The sequence below is a fragment of the Arvicola amphibius genome, chromosome 1 (assembly GCF_903992535.2).
Source record: "Arvicola amphibius chromosome 1, mArvAmp1.2, whole genome shotgun sequence".
NCBI lineage: Eukaryota > Metazoa > Chordata > Mammalia > Rodentia > Cricetidae > Arvicola > Arvicola amphibius.
This window is the reverse complement of record NC_052047.1, coordinates 145186582-145203850: the sequence shown is the minus strand read 5'-3', so window position 1 is coordinate 145203850 and position 17269 is coordinate 145186582. Positions and strand designations below refer to the sequence as shown.

The 17269-nt window shown below is 53.2% G+C and overlaps 1 protein-coding gene across 2 annotated transcripts in view; it reads right to left on the bottom strand.

Moving 5' to 3' along the window:
• Window positions 1–1949: 1949 nt before the first annotated feature.
• Window positions 1950–17269, bottom strand: part of Kcnq1 (potassium voltage-gated channel subfamily Q member 1) — a 321067-nt gene continuing 305747 nt past the window's right edge. Inside the window, exon 16 of one of the 2 annotated variants that reach the window (XM_038335391.1) lies at window positions 1950–3103. In XM_038335391.1, coding sequence (XP_038191319.1) covers window positions 2888–3103 — 216 coding nt within the window. In that variant the 3' untranslated portion in view covers window positions 1950–2887. The remainder of the gene's footprint in view (window positions 3104–17269) is intronic. The other variant, XM_038335401.1, reaches the window with a different exon arrangement.

The window sequence follows — 17269 nt, the reverse complement described above, 5'->3', positions numbered from 1 at the left end:
CAAAGATGGGGAAACTCAGGTTTGGGCGGGGCTAAGCCCAGTGCTCAAGAACCACAGCTGGATGGGAGAAGGGAGCAGGCACAGTGGCAGAGGCAATCCCACGAAACAAGATCTCTGCTGGTCCTCTAGCGAATGATCCTAGCACCCACTGGACACCTCGATAAGGGGACAAAGGCACAGCTCTGGGGACAAATACTCATGGGTATTGTCAGCCCAGCCACTGGAGAGCTGAGGCGAGGCCTACAAAGGGCCCGAAGAAAGGGCCGCGGGAGGGGCTGCGAATGAGCCTTCCCGCACATGCCACCGTTGCCCGGGCGACGGCCCTCTCATGGAGAGGTCTGCTGGGCCATTGTCCGGGGCCTGCAGGACGTGTCACACACCAGATGGTCGTGTGCTGTCTAGGTCACTTATAGGGGGACAGAGTGAAGGAATGTGGCCAGCCCGGCAGGCCGGGGCACCATCTGTTCCCTCAGACCGTGGGCATCGGGCGGGCATTGAGCGTCCAGCCTGCCAGGCCCAGCCTTCTTCCCGACTTTAATTAGGTAATTCCATAATTGGGCTTTATTTCAGGTAAATTGCATTTCACACCCGAGAGGGCTGCAATGGTCCTTGTAGGAGGACAGCACTTGGCCACTCTACACAGTCCATAGTACAGCACGGAGGCCAGTAGGGTGCAGGGACTGGGTCCTGCCCAGATGGGCAGCCCTGAGTTCCTCATGGGCTATAGCCTTCCTGGGCAATGCTGAGGACCCTGGCTACAGTCAGCCACAGCCTGGGGCTTCCACAAATATTTACCCAACAAGGAAACAACAACTTCTGCCTTTCAGCAATTGTTGCTGAAGAACCCCTCTTGAAGGGAGTTGAGACCAGGCTTCAACTGCCCTTCCACCCTTCCCTGCCAGGTATGGCCAGTGCTTGTTAGACCAGAAACCAAGATTTTGTGGGAGCTTCTAGGGTATTCAGACCCCTAAGAGGTTCAGTGTAAGAGGAACTTGAGGCCTTTCCCCTCCTATAGGGGCCTCCAGTTGCATCCCCATACTAGGATCCTTGATCCCACTGCTGGCTACCCGCTGCCTCTAAAGACCCAGGGTACCTCCATCCTTTAAATCTCAGAGACCTTCAGTCCTGACAGCCTGACATATGGCGTAGGTTCTGGAAGGAGGACAGACTAGGGGCAGAGTAGTTTCAGTGGAGACAGTAGACACTGGCTGGGCAAGTCCCTGTTCACAGTGCACGGTTTCCATCCCCAGAGGATGGCTCACAATGAGTGACAGCCATAGGCCCAGGTGGGCAGGGTGGTACTTACTTGGAATAGGCCTCCAGCCTAGTGGAGGGGACTGACTGGACAACCAGAGGAACATCATAGTCCCAACAGGGAAATGGAGGCTTGAGGGGGAACCTCATTTCTATTTCAGGAATCAAATTCTTACAGCCTTGGGAACTGATCCTGGAAAGGATCCACTCCTGGATGGCCTCTTGGGTCACCCTGGTGGGGAAGGACAGATGACAGGGCCTGGCCCATGTCTGAGGGTGATTTCCTGAGCATATGTCAGTGTTGTTCAGCTAAGCCAGGTCCTAACCCAGGCTCTCCCAGAGCTCAAGATCTTCTGGGAATCAGGTGGTAACTATATCTTTATTACATTGAGTAGACAGGGATACCTGGAATGGTGGCCAAGGGCTGCCCCCCGCCCAGCCCAGCCCAGCTCTGCGTTTGAGCCCTTAGAGTCTACGCTTTTTCTGCATGGACTGACCAATCATGCTCATGCCATGGCCACCTGGGCTCCAGGGCTCCAGGGAACTGTAGGGTTCTGTTCATAAAGAGGTTGAGGATGTCCAGGGGGAGCAGCAGGAGAAAGGTGGGGTAGGGCAGAGAACGAAGGTTGAACTCTATGTTATTCTAAAGACCCCCCCCCCCCAGACACTCCTAGAAGTAAGCACGTGCCAAGATCAACCTGGGATGTTCCACGTTTATTTGAAAAAGCCTCTCAATCAAGATCATACTACAAAGTTCATTAAAACAGAGATTCTGAATCACCGGAAATTATCCTGATTTCTGTAAGGTGCGATGTCCGAGGAACCAATCCTGGGAGAAATGGTGATACCACTAACTGTGCCATGGCTCAGCTGCTGGCTGAGATGTGCTGTGATGAGGCCGGAGTCTGAGCATCTCTCTCCAGCACTTCTGTCAGCAAGGAGTAGAGGGCAGGCTGCACACATAGGGCACAGAGGCCTTGGGAGCCCTGCTGACCACTTTAGGGGAGGAGCTGTCAGTTCACAGCTAACTAGGGTGGTGGACAGTGGATATTCCCCAGTTTGGATATCCTTTGAGAATGCTTAGGGCATCCTGCCCATGTGATCAGCATCACTAGAGAGGGAAGGAGTTGGGCTCTGGCCTGCTGAGCCCCCATTGGCCGGTAGTCTGTAGAGTGGGCTGGACGTTTCCTACCCTTCCTGCTCCCAGCTGGGCCCTGGATTCAAGATTGAGGGTAGGGACCCCAGACTCTGCCAGATTCTTCCTGTTTCCCTTGAGGAAGCAACTTGACATGGCCTGGATGGGCCTCCCTCTGCCTGAGTTGCATCCTAGCCCTACAAGATGCTCCCCATCACTGTGTCCCAGCTATCAGGTGAGCAACATCACCATCTTGATAAGAGTGACAATTCTGGCCCAAGAGGAACCCCATGCCTAGCCAAATTCTAGTACCCACTGGCTGGGCCTTGGTGAGCTCCAGGTTCAGGCTGGTGACTTGGCCCACGGGTTTTGAGGCTGTAGGGAGCGAGACTGCCATATGAGATCTTCAAAGGGGTGAGGACCCAAGTGAGTGCCCCTGTTGAGAGGGAGGTGGGGCAGACCTGTTGGGGTTACCCTGGACCCCCCCTCTGAGCTGCTTCAGGAGCCCTCATCAGGGCCCATCCCAGGCACGGTCAGCTGTTCATAAGTGGGCAGGCTGTTGCTGGGCAGGAAGAGCTCAGGGTTGATGGAGCCATCTTCATCACTAGCCACCACCTGTGGCCTGTTGTTGCAGGCTGGACCACCCTGGTGTAGGGACAGCAGCTGGTGGAGCATGTCTGTGATGATCACTAGCCTCTGGTCCAGTTGTGTCACCTGTGGGGACAGAAGCAGAGATGAACATGGTGCTAGGGAGAGGCTACTGCAGGCCACCCTAGGGCTCGAGTGTGCAAGGCCTGGAAGACAGAACATGACACATGTCCTTATATATATGTGAATTTATGTATGCACTATGTTGAGAGGCTCTAGGTCACCCTCACGTGCCTGTCTACATGTGCTTATTGGGGTGCAGTACAGAACTGAGTTCTTGTGTGTATCCATCCATACATATTTGTCCTTTCCTATTTTTACATAGACCTAGTGGCTGGGAGCACCTCATAGCTCCCTCCTGGGCTTTTTAGTCTTTGAGACCCTAGACAAGCCTTCTAGAGACTCTAACACAGTCTCTGGCTTTTTGTAGCCAAGTGGAGAGTGGGAGGTGGGAACACAATGGGTGTAATTTCAGAGGCCAAGGGCTATGTCTAGCTCAGCTTGGAGGGGACTGGAGCCCTACACAGAGAGGCCTAGCTGGGAGGGGCTGGCACCTGGAGAGAGATTGGGACAGGTGAAGATTGAGCAGACAGAGGCTGAGTGGGCCATGGAAGAGTGCCAATCCCCAAAGATATCTCAACAGGTACTAACTTAGGACAGCATCACCTTTCTAGGTCTCCATTGACTAGGGCAGTGACTGAGTAGAGTTCTGGGCTAGGTGGTCCCTCATCCATGCCTATAAAGGACTTGTTTGACTCCAAGAACTAGGCAGGTAGCTAAGAAACTAGGGAGGAGGTAGAGCCAGGGTAGAACCTGGGATAAATGGGTGCAGAGTAGGCACTGGACAAAGGTCTCACTTGCTGTGCTTGTAGGAGACAATGGAGAACCATTGGAGAACTTCTTAGAAAGAAGGAGCCATTGTATAGGGGGCTGGAGCCAAGTCCTGGGGGCCTGAAGTGGTCAGCCACTACCTTTTCTCCTCTAGAAGAAGAGACCTGTCTAGGGAGGCCAGAGCCCCCAGCACAGTTCCCTAGAAAGCAGGGGTTATTCCAGGGCCAGTTGGAGGATTGGGTGAGGGAATATATGAGCCTACCCAGCATAAGCAATAGAGCATGGGTTGCGACTGAGTGAGGGGACCTCAGAGACTGAGCACATGGAGTGGTTCCCTCAGTGTGCTCTGTTAGGAAAGCAGGGGTCTCCCTCACCCTCACATGGGGACCTTGAGCAAAGGGAACACCAGTGACGCAGGGATGGAGCCAGAGGTCTTGATAGATGGCCTCATATGGTCAGACCCACAAAGCGGCTTTAGGGCAAACCATGCGATGACTCAGCCAACTGCTGACTGCTGGCCTCAAAACCTGGTTGACTTGGGCCCTGAGGACAAGAGGCAGCCAGGGGCCAGCTCCCATCTTCCTGGACAAGTGTGTTCTTGGGGAATGTCTGTATCCTAAGCAGATCCTGAGGTTTTCAGAACTGGCTCCTCTGTCCCACTTCTGGTTCGTATTCTGAAAGGGCTGGATGGGAGAAGTATCCAGGCTTGAGAGCTCACACGGAGAAACTGAAGCTCAGGGCTGAAGAGTGCTGTAGGTGGAAGCTAAAGCTAGGTTCTCCCTGGCAGGTAAAGCTAGGGTTCACGCCCTGTCCGAGGCCTCCCTGAGCCGCCCTGAACCAAAGAAGGGTTGTCTGAGCCTAGTCTTGGTCTGGCTTCATGTAGCTTTAAACACACAGAGCCAATTTGAGTAGGCAGGGGGAGAAGCACCAGTTGGCTCATGGGAGATGGATCATTTCATGAATGTTTACTAACCCACACCTTTACTGATGGGCAGAGTCCTTAAAGAGAGTCCTTGGGGGTGGGGGAAGGGCTGTTTGAAACCTCCCGCAGCTGCCACAGGGCCCACCAAGCCTGTGTGTGCCTCTCCAGGGTATCTCCAAAGCTTCCCTGGACAGTTCCCAAGCTCATAATGACCCCGTGGCCACTGTTTATGCCAACTGGGGTTTTGAGGAGCCTGTTTGGGTCAAAAGTTGTCCTACTAGCCAAGCTGCTAAAAGCAGGATATGGGCTAGAGTCCTAAGAGGGTCCAGAGTCTGGGGCCTTAGTGTGCTGCTGTTACCTTGTTTGAGGGGGAGGGGTAGAAGTGTGGAGACAGGAAATAATGCAAGGGGTCATCTAAACACACACACTCCTCCAACTCTCTGGTTGCTTGAGAGTTTGCCTGGATTCCATAGCCATGTGTGGGATCCTCCTGGGTCCTCTTGGCCATCCACAGGATCCTGCTGGACTTGTCCAGCTGTGCACAAATAGGGCCCTCTTGCCTGCCCTGGCCATCACGGTGCTGAGCAGTCACTTGTGGTTGAATTTTGTAACTTTCCTAGCCTTGATCAGACCAGCTTGGCCTGGAGTGCAGATACCAGGGCTTGGGTTCAGGGTACAGGGCCCTAAGATACATTCAGACTGAGGATCTTTGTTGGTCAGCTGAGGACACTCTGTAGGGTCACGGGAGAATGGTCTTTGGTGCCTTGGGGGACATTCATAGGTTACTTTCAGAGGCCATATTAAAAATATTTGCTTCCCAGTGAAAAGTTATCAGATACCGTCTGGCAATAGAGGAGCCTGTGGGGAGTTGGCCAGTGTGAATGTCATATGCTTAATTTATGCTCTTGCCTGGATCTTCGTGGCTGGCTGTGGTACTTGCCATCTAGTCTGTCCAGCACAGCTTGGGGATCAAGGGTTGCCCTGTGAAGTAGGACAGCCTGGCCATGCATTTTCCTTGTTGCTTCTGTTTCCTTAGCTGGGAAGTGAACCAAGCTTCTGCCCACCGGGTGTGTTGTATAGCAGCCTGGGGAGCTTGCCTGCCAAGGCCATGCTTCTGCCTTGAAAGCAGGTGGTCTTAGCTTGCTCTTTTGGCCTCTGCCTCTTTCCTGGCCACTTAAGCTCCCAAAGCAGCCCCTAGAGAGCCTCTATGCCCTTCATGCCCAAGTTGTGTCCAGTCCTGCTGGGCCATTCAGGGAGGGTCCTGGCCTGGTGTACAGTAGCTCCTCAGCCCAGAACTCAGCTCCAAAGATATCACTTCAGCAATTGTTCTTGGAGCCACCTGGCTCTACTTTCTTCCTCTGGGGTTTTGAGTGCATGGCCAGAAAGCTGGTGAGCACTGTGTCCCATGCTGAGTAGGTGGAGGCAGGGAGCCACGTCACCGTAGGCAGGTGCCCAGAGTGGTGCCACCACCTTCAGGGAAGGGAGTGCCTGCTCTGGGCTCTGGGATGGTGTTCTCCAAGAGCTACTGGGACAGATCAGTTTTGGGGATCTCAGATCTCATCACTATTTGCAATTCGATAGTGATTAACAGGGCAAGGCAGACAAAAGCCTTGTTGTGCCCTGTCTCTGTTCACCTAAGTAAAAGCCATAGCTGGCTTCTGTGGGCCCCAGAAGAGAAAAAAGCAATTAGAACAACAGCTAGTTAGAGAGCTGGCAGCGGCTGGCGATCAGACTCAAGGCGACGGGGATTCCTGTTTGATGTGGTTATGAATTTGCTTTCAAAGGAAAATCTTGAAGAGTCTTTTCAGAATTTTTTTTCTTTTAGAACCTGCCAAGCCTTGATCCTTGGTCAGGACCCCCACAACCCTGGCCTGTGGATCATCTCAACCTCAGCTTAACCTGGTGGGGATACTTGGGCTTGGGTTCAAGGTGTAAGGCCCTGGTATGCATTCAGGTTGGGGATCATTGTGGGTCAGCCCAGGGCCCTCTGTGGGGTATTGGGAGAATGGCCTTTGGTGCCTTGAGGGACAGTCATAGGTCACTTTTAGAGGCCATATTAAAAATATTTGCTACCCAGAGAAGAGCCATCAGAAGCCAACCTGGCAACAGAAGAGCCTGTGGGGAGTCAGCCAGTGGGAGGTCAGTAGAAGACATAGTGCATATGAGCCTAGACCCCAGTTGAGCTGCTCCCTGGCTCAGTTGACCCCAGGCTCACAGTGGCTCCACTTCTGCATCTTATGGATCAGTAGAACACTGCCTGATGGGCCCTGATGATTCTCAGCTGTACCTTAGGCTGCCTGCCCATCACTCCTCCTCCACGTCCTCTCTCCCAGCACCCCGACACCACCATCAGAGAGACACCTCTTTAGTGCTGTCTAGGCTAAGTGTGGCCCTACTTTGTGCAGAAGGAAGGAAGTCTGCCTAGGATACTATGGGAGAGGGAAGAGTTGGGGTAGAAGTTGGAGGAGTAGTGAGGGAGCAATGATTGGTAGGTACTGGGGCTTCAGTGGGTTTATATATGATGTTTATATGAACGAGCTTAGCACTTCTCAGCAGGTAGCATTATGGTTCTCATTTCAAACACTTCATGGGGATGCTGAAAGAGGGATGTGTAGTGGGGCTGTTAGGGTCATCTCCTGTCTCCTACCCCTTCGGGGGCCTTCTGTTTTGGAACTTTCCTCCCGTCAGCTGGAGGCCAGGATCCCTGGACAGTTCTATCCTCTGGCCCAGCTAGCATCTCCTGTTCCCGGGACGGTTATAGTAGTGTCTACTGGCTGGCCTCCCACTTCAGCGGGTTTACACGTGACAGTCCTTTCAGAACACAAAACAGCACTGTGCTGCTGGCCCAGGAGCCACCTTATAACTCACTCCCATTTCTCCATGTGGCTTTTTTCTTTCTTATTCCCATGACTCCAGGCCTATGCTGCTCCTCAAACATGGCAGTGTATATCTCTCTCAGGGCTGTCCACTCTCAGCCCTTTCTTTCCTCTGCGGTGAAGCTGCCAGCCCACACACAGTCACTCTTTCCCCAAGGTGCCGGCTTCCCTCACTGGAATTGGGCCACGTCAGTTGTGGGTCTCTGTCCACACTACTCTGAGTTCAGGGAAGGACACCACCAATGCTAGGCATGTGAGTACCTTCGCTCTAGTCCTAGCCCAAGGGAAGGAAGTTAGCTTTACCTTCTCAGTGCATACAGGCCTCATCCTCACCTAGCACCCATCTGCATGGGGGAGACCGTGGTGAACTCCCGTGAATGACACATGGTCAGGTGGAGCTTGTACAGGTTGGTCTTGTGGAGTGGAGTGGATGCCAACACGCGTTAAGTGTGGTGACCAGAAGAGGCTGTGCTTACAGTTGTCGTATTCATGACTTTTAGTGCTCTGGCTTTTGTAGAAAAGCCTGCATGCAGTATCTCTGGCTGACAATCACTAGGGTGGCCTTGTGTTCTTCGGCTCCCAGGATCCACAGGGCACATGGGTGAGCATGCCTGAGAATTCAGGCTGGGACCTATCTGGGTCCCATGTTGAACAGTGTCTCTCTGCACCAATCCCAGGGCCCTCATTTTATCAAGCAACATCTCCAACCCCAGCTGTTCATTTTACAAATGTTTAAAAAGGCCTGGTGTGGTCACACACACACCTTTGACCTCAGAAGAGGCAAGCGAATCTGGTCTATATAGTGAGTTCCAGGCCAGCTAGATTTATATAAAGAAACACTGCCTCTAAGGAAAAAAAAATCAAAAAAATAATGACTCAAACCCGTGATCTTGTTTATGCAGACAAACACTTGGCTCCCTCCAGCTTACCAGATAAATTATCTATGCCAACAAATAAATATTCCTGATCACCAGAAACATCAGTCACATGAGTCGCCAGTTACCAGTTACCACATGAGATGGGACCTGGGACTATAAAGAGCATCCCTAGACTGAGATGGGACAGGCACCCTGACTATTCACCAAGTCATTTCTTAAGAGCCTCACCCAGGGAAACTGCCATAGCGAAGACTTTTGCCTCTGTGTCCGGGCTCTGTCTCTGACCCTTAGTCCACTTTATACGGACTCTGCCATCCAGACCTGCAGATGCATGGCTCTACACATACCTGTGGTCCAGATGATTTTTACCTAGTTCCCTACAGCTGCTTCCTTGTGCCTGCCTCTCTAACCCTTTCTTGGATCCCTACCACCACACACACACACACACACACACACACACACGCACACGCACACGCACACGCACACGCACACACACACACACACACACACACACACACACACACACGCGCGCGCGCGCGCGCGCGCGCGTAAGTACTCGTACAAAGCCAGGCCCTCAAACCTCTGCAGACAAGGCCTGGCCCAGGCCAGCAGTTTCACCCCTGACCCAGACGCCTGCACTCCCCTCCTTTGCTTTGCTCTGGGCAGCACCAGCTGACCTTTGTGCTCAGACCTATGCCTCATCCCTCCGTTTTTCCACTACACCAATGAATGTCATCTCCCTCTGCAGCCCCTCCCCAATCCCTTCTCACACAGACCCTGAACACATCCTCCTCCATTTTGCCTGAGGACCTTTGCACTCACTGGACTCTCTGCCCGGAAAACCTGCTCTCCACTGCTTTGTGGACTTTCAGCGGCAATGCCCACTGCTCCGCAAAAGCTCCCGCTTATCTTGTTTCTCCTAGCACACTCCGTGACGGTTGCCCCCCGAACCCCGCCACCGACTTCCTGAGTTTATTAATTGACTTGTTTATTGTCTTTTCTTCAAACTTGAGGATCCTGAGGTCAGGTCCTAAGTGTGCCATGCCTGTTGAGTCTCTGATAGTCGGACACACAGTAGGTGCTTAGAAACTCATGTGATCTAGTACAAATATTTGCTGAGTGGCTAAATTAATCTTTGGCCTTTCTCTTGGGTGAAGGGATAGAAGCCCCCAAGAGCCCTGCTTCCCGGGAAGGTACTGGGCAAAAGCCAATGGGGTTTACAACTGCTGGCAAGTCCTTTCATGTTCATTGATTTGTAAAGACTCTTTGTATGTGAAGGCTTATCTTTTGACATGTAGATCATAAGCATTTTCTCTTGCATGCTGTTTGTTTTGTGACTGCACTTACGGGGACCACTGTTTTGCCAAACAGGAGCTCCATCTATTTTTTTTTCTTTTATGGTTTCCAAGTCAGTGTGTACTTGGATCACCCTTCCTCAGTCTGACCTGAATTTTTCTGGTGTTTTTTAGGTTTGCATTTCACCTGTAAATCTTTGATGTGTGTGGGGTGGATGTAGATTTCCCTATAATGGTTAATCCCTCACTGGGTGGGGAAATATCTTTTCTACATACCAAGTTCCTTGCCTGTCTGTTATTTTAGGATTCACTGTACATAGCTCCCTCCCTGTCCTGGGTTTCACCATATAGGCCAAGCCAGCTGGACACTTATGATCCTTCGACCCCAGCCTTCCAAGTGCTGAGATCACAGGCCTATGACTACACACACACCTGGCTTCTAAATAGCTTTAATCCCTTCCAGGCAACCCTGTTGACTTTGCTCTCGACTCCCTAGCCCGCGCTGGGAGCCCTTGTCACCTCTGCCACACAATCCCATAGGCTCAGGTCACTAGTCTCCCTTCTGCTTCTTCTTCGACTACTAAAGTCAACCTTGGTGCTCATATGACTCACCTCTTACCCTGTCTTCAGACCCCATTGCCTCACACAGATGAGCAGTTGATGTCCCTGGGCCAGCAGTGTGTGGCCCCAAGTTTACAGGACACTAGGTCATCTCCTCCCTCCCAGGTACCCCTGTTGCTTGGAACTGTCCATTCCATAGTTTCTCTGCTCTGTGTGAGCTGATGACAGCTTCAGGGACAAAGGTCCTGAGCTGAGCAGGGGCAGGCTTGAGGCCCCATAGCCCCTAGTTCCTGACAACACTGAGGGCCTCTGCCTGCCTGCCCTAGAAGCTGCCTCTACCTCCCTGGCAGTTAATGGAGGTCGGGGAGACCTAAGCTCAGAATGGGGACACCAACCTCTCCAAAAAGATTGGCCAGCTCTTGCAAGCCTTAAAGTGTCCTGTTTGCAGAGAGGGCTCCATGGCAGGGTGCTTAGGAAGCGGCTGCTCTGCCTGCTCATTCCCCATGGGCAGATTCTGCTGCAGTTACTCAGGCTGGGCAAGCATGTAGACAGGCTGGAAAAGTGGAAGCCGAGAGGCCCTGTTTGTGCTGGCGGCAGGCACAGGCCCCACCTGCATTGGATTCTCTTCTGCTGGAGTCCCGGAAGCTTGAGGACTCCAGACAGAACATGTTGTACCAAAAGCCAGAGCCTTCGGCCAAACTAGGTGGGCAGTGGTGGCAGGTGGACAGGGACCACGCGGGGCTCAGGTAGTTGATCAGGACTGCCCACCTGGGCCGGCACCACACCCTGTGTCCCAGGCAAACACAAGCAGGTCTGCGGCTGCTGCTCCAGGAGCCTCACCTCCTGTCCCCTGTCCCCAGCCTCCTCAGACCTGGAGTTTGTTCTGTTTGTCCTTTGTCCATCTCTGCCTGCCACTCAGGGACTACGCGTTGATGTGAACACGGGTGAGCTTTCCTCAGCCTCGCCCTTCATATATGGACAGGCATCCAGGCGGCCACCTTCTTGTTCACACAACAGACAGTCCTCTCATCCCCCAGTAACCAGGTGGGGGAAATAAATGTTTAATCTCTTGGTTCCTGCTTTACTCTCTTCTTTGTAACACTTGCTTCCTGGTAGACAACCTCACCGGGCCTCTGGCTATGGCCTGGGTCCGTCCCCATTGCCACACTGACCAGGACCTGCCTTGCCCAGGTGGGATCTGGGTAGTGCTGGGAGTTCACTCTCTGTGGGGGCATCCTGTGACTTGGCTTATCCTAGACCTTCTTCTAGATGCTTCTTTCTTGAACATTCTCAAGTGCCAACTAGTCACAGGCATAGCCCCAGTTTTTTCTTCCATTCAGTCAAGATTTTCCCTGGTTCCTTGTCAACCTTATGGGCCTCTCACGGTACAGGGTGGGACCCCCCTTAACACTACCCCTCTCCTGGTCTGAGTGCTGGCACTCTCTGCCCTTTTAGTATAAGAGCACTTCCCTGACCCCTAGTTTCAGCTGCACCTACAACCTTAGTATGTGTTCTCCTTATACCTCACCCAACCTGGGACTGTCCTTGAGACAGACCCTTGGAACAGCCACGCATGCCCCTCCCTGCCAGTCTGTGTATACTGTGCTTGCCAGGCGATGGCTTTCTCACACTATCCCAGATACAATCAGGAGTGCTGGTAACCTGGTCCTCCGTGTCCCTTTGTGTCACCTGGGTGCTGGCTTTCCCTCCAGCTTTCGTGTTGGTCCCTACAAAGATGGAGCTACATGGTCTACAGTGACCCATTCTGTAAAATAAAGACATCCAGCACTGCCTCCCATTTCTCCCTGGGGCCTCCTCTACCAGGTGCTTGGCTAGCGACAGGGTGTTTACCCTCCCTAGCTCCAGCATGAGACACTGTATCCCTCCATGGCAGTTTTGACATCAGCCGTAATATGATCCAGGTGTGGCGGCCCACTTGCTTGTTTTTGCTCAACTCAGGCTTTGAGGCCGCCAGTTAGAACATGTCAAGGGCACTTGCTTCTTGGGGTGGCTGCGCATGCAGTGGGCCTCCCTGAAGGGACCAACAGTGCCCTAACCTGGGCCCTGGTGCTGTACAAGGAAACCCAGGGAACAACCCAAGCTCATGAATGCCCAGTGCCTAGAGCTTGCCTGGAGGAGACTCCTGTTCTGGTGGATGGAATGCTAGGGTCAAGAGCAAAGTGGTGTCCCAGTGGTCCCCTCACCTGCCCCTGGCTCCCACTGCCCCTCAGCCCCTGGTAGACCTTAAGCATCTGTCTGTACCGCAGGCTTTCCACCTATGACGGTGTTTCCCCAGAACCCGCCTCCTGGGCTTGGCTTCCTGGTTCCCAGTTGCTAGTTCCTTATATGCTATTCTCTAGTTTATTCCCTGGCCTCCTTTCCCTTAGCCTCCACTTTGAATCTGGTGTCTTTAGAGAACACCCCCTGTGTCTCATGGCCCAACCAACCCATCCAGCTCTTGTCTTTCTCCTTATAATAGTTGGTGGTCTTCAAGACACCCATCCTGGTCCTCCTTTGCCCTCCTGCCTGAAAAGGACATGAGCTCTGCCTCATGAGTGGTCCCATTGCCACTCTATAAGGATGGCTATCTTAGGAGCCCCAACCCGTTCCACTGTTGGCCTCTAAGCCTTTCATAGCTCTTACCCTAGAGCGACCTCTGACTGACCCCAGTCAGCTCCATCCTGCCAGCGCTAGGCCCCCTAGCCCTATGGGACCCTCCAGGTCCTCTGCATCTGCTGAACTATAAGCAACCACCTCCCTCCCTTAAGGACTTAGTGTTGCTAAGTCTCAGGCTTTTTTTTCCTTCCCTACAGTCTTTCATACCTGCACACCCTGGATGGCCTTCTTCCAGTTTGCTGCTGAAAGCTCAGGTTCCTGTGCTGACCCTGGTTGTCTGTCTCTCCAGGTCAGACAAGCAGAAAGAGGCTCTCGCTTTACCCATACTTGGGTCACAGTAGGTGCGCAACACTGACCCACAGGATGAGATGCAGGAATCATGGCTACCATAGGCTAGAATGACCTTGAACTCTGCTGGTAGGGTGACAGTGAAGACTGGTCTACCTGTGTGCACTGTGTCTTCATACGCCTGTGGATGTGTGCGTGGCACTGGACACAGGCTCTGTGGAGCCGAGTGTGACTATGTGCTGGAAGCCAGGAAACTGGGAGCTACTTCTGGAAAGCAAATGCCATGTGGGCAGCAGGGAGCTGGGCAGGAAGTTCTGAGGTAAAGGTGAGCACTATCCAGTCGGTATCCCAAGCTCACAAAGCCCTGCCTGCCCTCCTGGGGCCTGAACATCCTGCCTCACTGCTATTCAGACTCTGTCCCAGCCTGGAGATTGAAGGGGCCCCATGACTCAGTCAGTCATCCAAGCTGCAGCTGTGGCTGACCCAGGTGGGCAGGCAGCCCCCAGCCCAGCCTGCAGAACGGGATGGGGCCCCACTCCCTCCCCTACTTCCTGCTTCTACTCTGAGGCAGGATTTTCTGAAGTCAGGACCCCTGAGGCTGGAGGCGAGGCTGGAGGCTAGGCCTAGGGCTCCGGATGGGGGCTGGGTAGCTGGGCCTGGAATCTAGACTCCTGCTTCTCTTCTGGTGTCTGAAACTGTGGGGACAGAATTAGGATGATCCTAACTACCTCTCCTGGCATCTGGGCCAGGCCCAGTATTCTGCTTGGAGTGGAGGCCTGGCTGGAGTGTGGGGGTGTCGGGGGACCTTGCTTCCTCAGGGACAGGACAAGGCTTCCCATCCGGTTCCCTCTCATTCTTTGTGCCTCAGAACTCTTAGTTCTCCTTGTTCCTCTCAATACAGGATTCCTGGACTCCACTGGGACAGAAATTTCAATATCTCATAGGTGGGCCCAGTCTTAACTCTGTGGGCTGGGAAACTCTAATGGAGAGACAGGTAAGGATCCTGAGGTTGGGCTCCTATGGGGCTCGCAGCAGATGGGCAGATCTTCAGGGCTTAGAAGGTATCACACGAATAGAGGAACCTGGGATCCTGGATCCCTTTCTGACCCTCCAGATACTGGGAACAAAAGGGCTGCCAGCTCTCCTGGCTTCCACCTCCCCTCACCCAGCAATGGTGTTGTTTCCCTTCACATTAGCTACAATGCCACACCACTGGCTACCCTCTCCCCATCATTTTCCCCTCTGTGCTCAGCTCTGGTATCTGTGCTGCCTCCTCACTGTGACACTGGGCACTCATCCTCCACGACCTGCCACATGGGCAAAAGGCTCTGAGGTCACCCACCAGGTGCCCTGTGCTGGTCTTCACAGAGCAGACCAGAGAGTGTGGGGCTAGCCCCTGGCTGCCTCTGGTCTCCAGCAGACTGTTCAGGAAAGGGGCGAGAGGAGCTGGACCAGCAGGAAGTTGCTGGGGCTTCAAGCCAGGCCCCAGTACTCCAGCCCATCTGGACATACTTGGCAGGTTTTCTTCTTCGTGTTCCCAAGCTTGTCAAGATGGACCCTCACACTAGACACGTCCAGCCCGCTACCTGCTGCCAGGCCACCCTGTACAACTTCCCATGCTTCCGCCTCAGGCTACCCTGCTGATCCCCAGCCCAGGCTCAGGCTCTGGCGATTGTCCACCTCCTGCTTCTGTGACAGGAACTGCCAGGGACACTGAGGTGCTAAAGGTGTTGGATGTGAGGGAAGTGAATTTGCTCTTCAACAATGGCTACTCACTGGCTTTCTGTAACCTCAGAAACTAGTCACCTAAGGAATCCTAGTGGGGTTAGTTGGGACCCTAGGCCCCAGGATGGTAGATCAGGTCTCTTCCTGGCTCAGATTGCCATGGATCTGGGTGACCCATGTTGCCCTGGTCACCTCTGCTTAAGTCCTGCCCCAAACTCTGAGTGGCAGGCATCACTGGGCAAGCCCCCAGCTCTGCTGCCTTTTCTGAAGTTGGGCTCCTGTATGGGCTATGGTGCCGGGACTCAGGCACTGCCTACTCAGCCAGTTCTCCTAGCTTCCAAGGGTCCTGGAAGAGGTGACTTCAACAGACGTCTTATCTCTGGAGGTGGTGGTGGGCATTGCTGCCACCTCCTTCCCTTTTCTGGTGACAGTTCTTCCCTAAGCAACCTGCCCCAAGGAGAGAAGCACAGGAGGGATCTGTACTGGGGACACACTGGAAGGGGAGGGGGACCCAGGACTGTGTTGACACAAGCAAAGAGCAAGGTTCTCTGGCTCGGCCCTCACCCCTGTAGGGCTCCAGCCAGGCCTCTGGTGCAGTGTAGGTTACAGGTACTACCTCTCCCTGCACCCACAGACACTCTTATCCTCACTGTAGTCCAGGGTCCACATCACAGTGGTGCCCCAGCCCCCAACTCTGGCCATGGCCTCCTGCCACCTTGGAGATTGACTGATCTATCCTGTAACCTCCCACCTCACTCCACAGCCAAAGACAGGTCATTTACTCTGCTGTTAGGAGCCTTTTCCCTGATGCTGGGCACTGTGGAATGCTGACCAGGCCTTGGGTCCAGGCAAGGCTAGGGACCCTGAAGAAAGACTTTCTGGAAAGCTGCTGTCTCTGTAGCTTTATACATAGTTAGCTTGGCCTGTAGTGGCTCTCTTTGTTCTTGGGAGGAGCCAGGTGGGTAGGGTTAGGGTTGAGCTGTAGAGAGGACATGCAGAAAAGCACCTGGTAGATTTAGAGGTTTACCTTATACCCATAACCTGCAAAGCCAGAGCCCTGGCTGCCTCATCCCTAGAGAGCACTGCAACATCGCATGTGCCCCACTAAGTTCACATGTTCTACCCAGGCTACGACTGGAGTCAGATGTGGGGTGCTTTTTGGGGCCCAAGGCTGAAGGCAAACAGGTTGTGGGGGCTCCCAGAAAGGTCCATAGTTCTCAGAAGGTAAGCCAAAAGGTGGGGAACCTCTACCTAGGAAAGAGGTTCTGGTTGGCCCTGGGCCCATCTGACCTGGGCTGACCCCTCCAGCTGATGAGAGATTCAGGCCTATCCTGCAGTTCCCAACCCGCCCTTCCTGTGCTTGGGGCTGGGAGGAAGAAGTCACCCAGGACACCAGGGCTATGATAAGGGGCCACATGCTGACAAGATGGGTGTGGTTCGCAGGCCCTAAGAAGCCCTCAGTTCCCCTGGCTGTCAGGTTCTCCATTACTAGCCCAGATCTTGTAGCCTTGGAGACCATCCAAAGCAACATTCAGATCTGGGAAGCCTGCCTAGGGAGGAACCCGAGTATCTCTGTCACCTCTGGTTAAAGGAGGGGACACCTGGAAGTGAGCTCTCCTCTCTTTCTACTGCCCCATCCCACACGACCACAGTTCTGCTCTTCCCAACCAGGGACCTCAAGGCTGCATACTGTGCGGTGCTCCAGCCTGGCTTGCCCTTCATCTCCTGCCACCCCAGGCCCTAGCATGTCCTCACCTTCTCCTTGCAGCCTCAGCTCCCCACTGGACCCTCTCTTCTTCCTCACCAGGCCACCAGCAGAATTTTCTACTTTCTGGCACCTACACTCCCTTCCTGCGTTTTAGAGGCTTCTCTCCAATATTAATCAATCTGTCAAAAGCGCTTCCATCTCCGAACAGCCCAGAGAGGGGGTTATATCCTCAGGTCCAAACTCCTGTTTCCACTGTTTCTGGGGGGGAGTCTTTAAATTTCTTGACTGTTTCTTAGTTTTCCTGTCTTATTTCTAGAATCTCTGTTATTCTTTTTTTCAGTCTTAGGCATTATCTAGTGACTAGCATGGAAGATGAGCCATCGAGATTTTTGTCCTACAACTTCTTCCTCAGCATTCCTTTTGTGTAGTTACACCACAGTTCTAGGCCAGATAAGTATTTACCATTTTTTGAAGCAACTTTTAAAAGTAACTTTAAAAGATTGCTGTGTAAACACTGTATTCACAAGGTCTT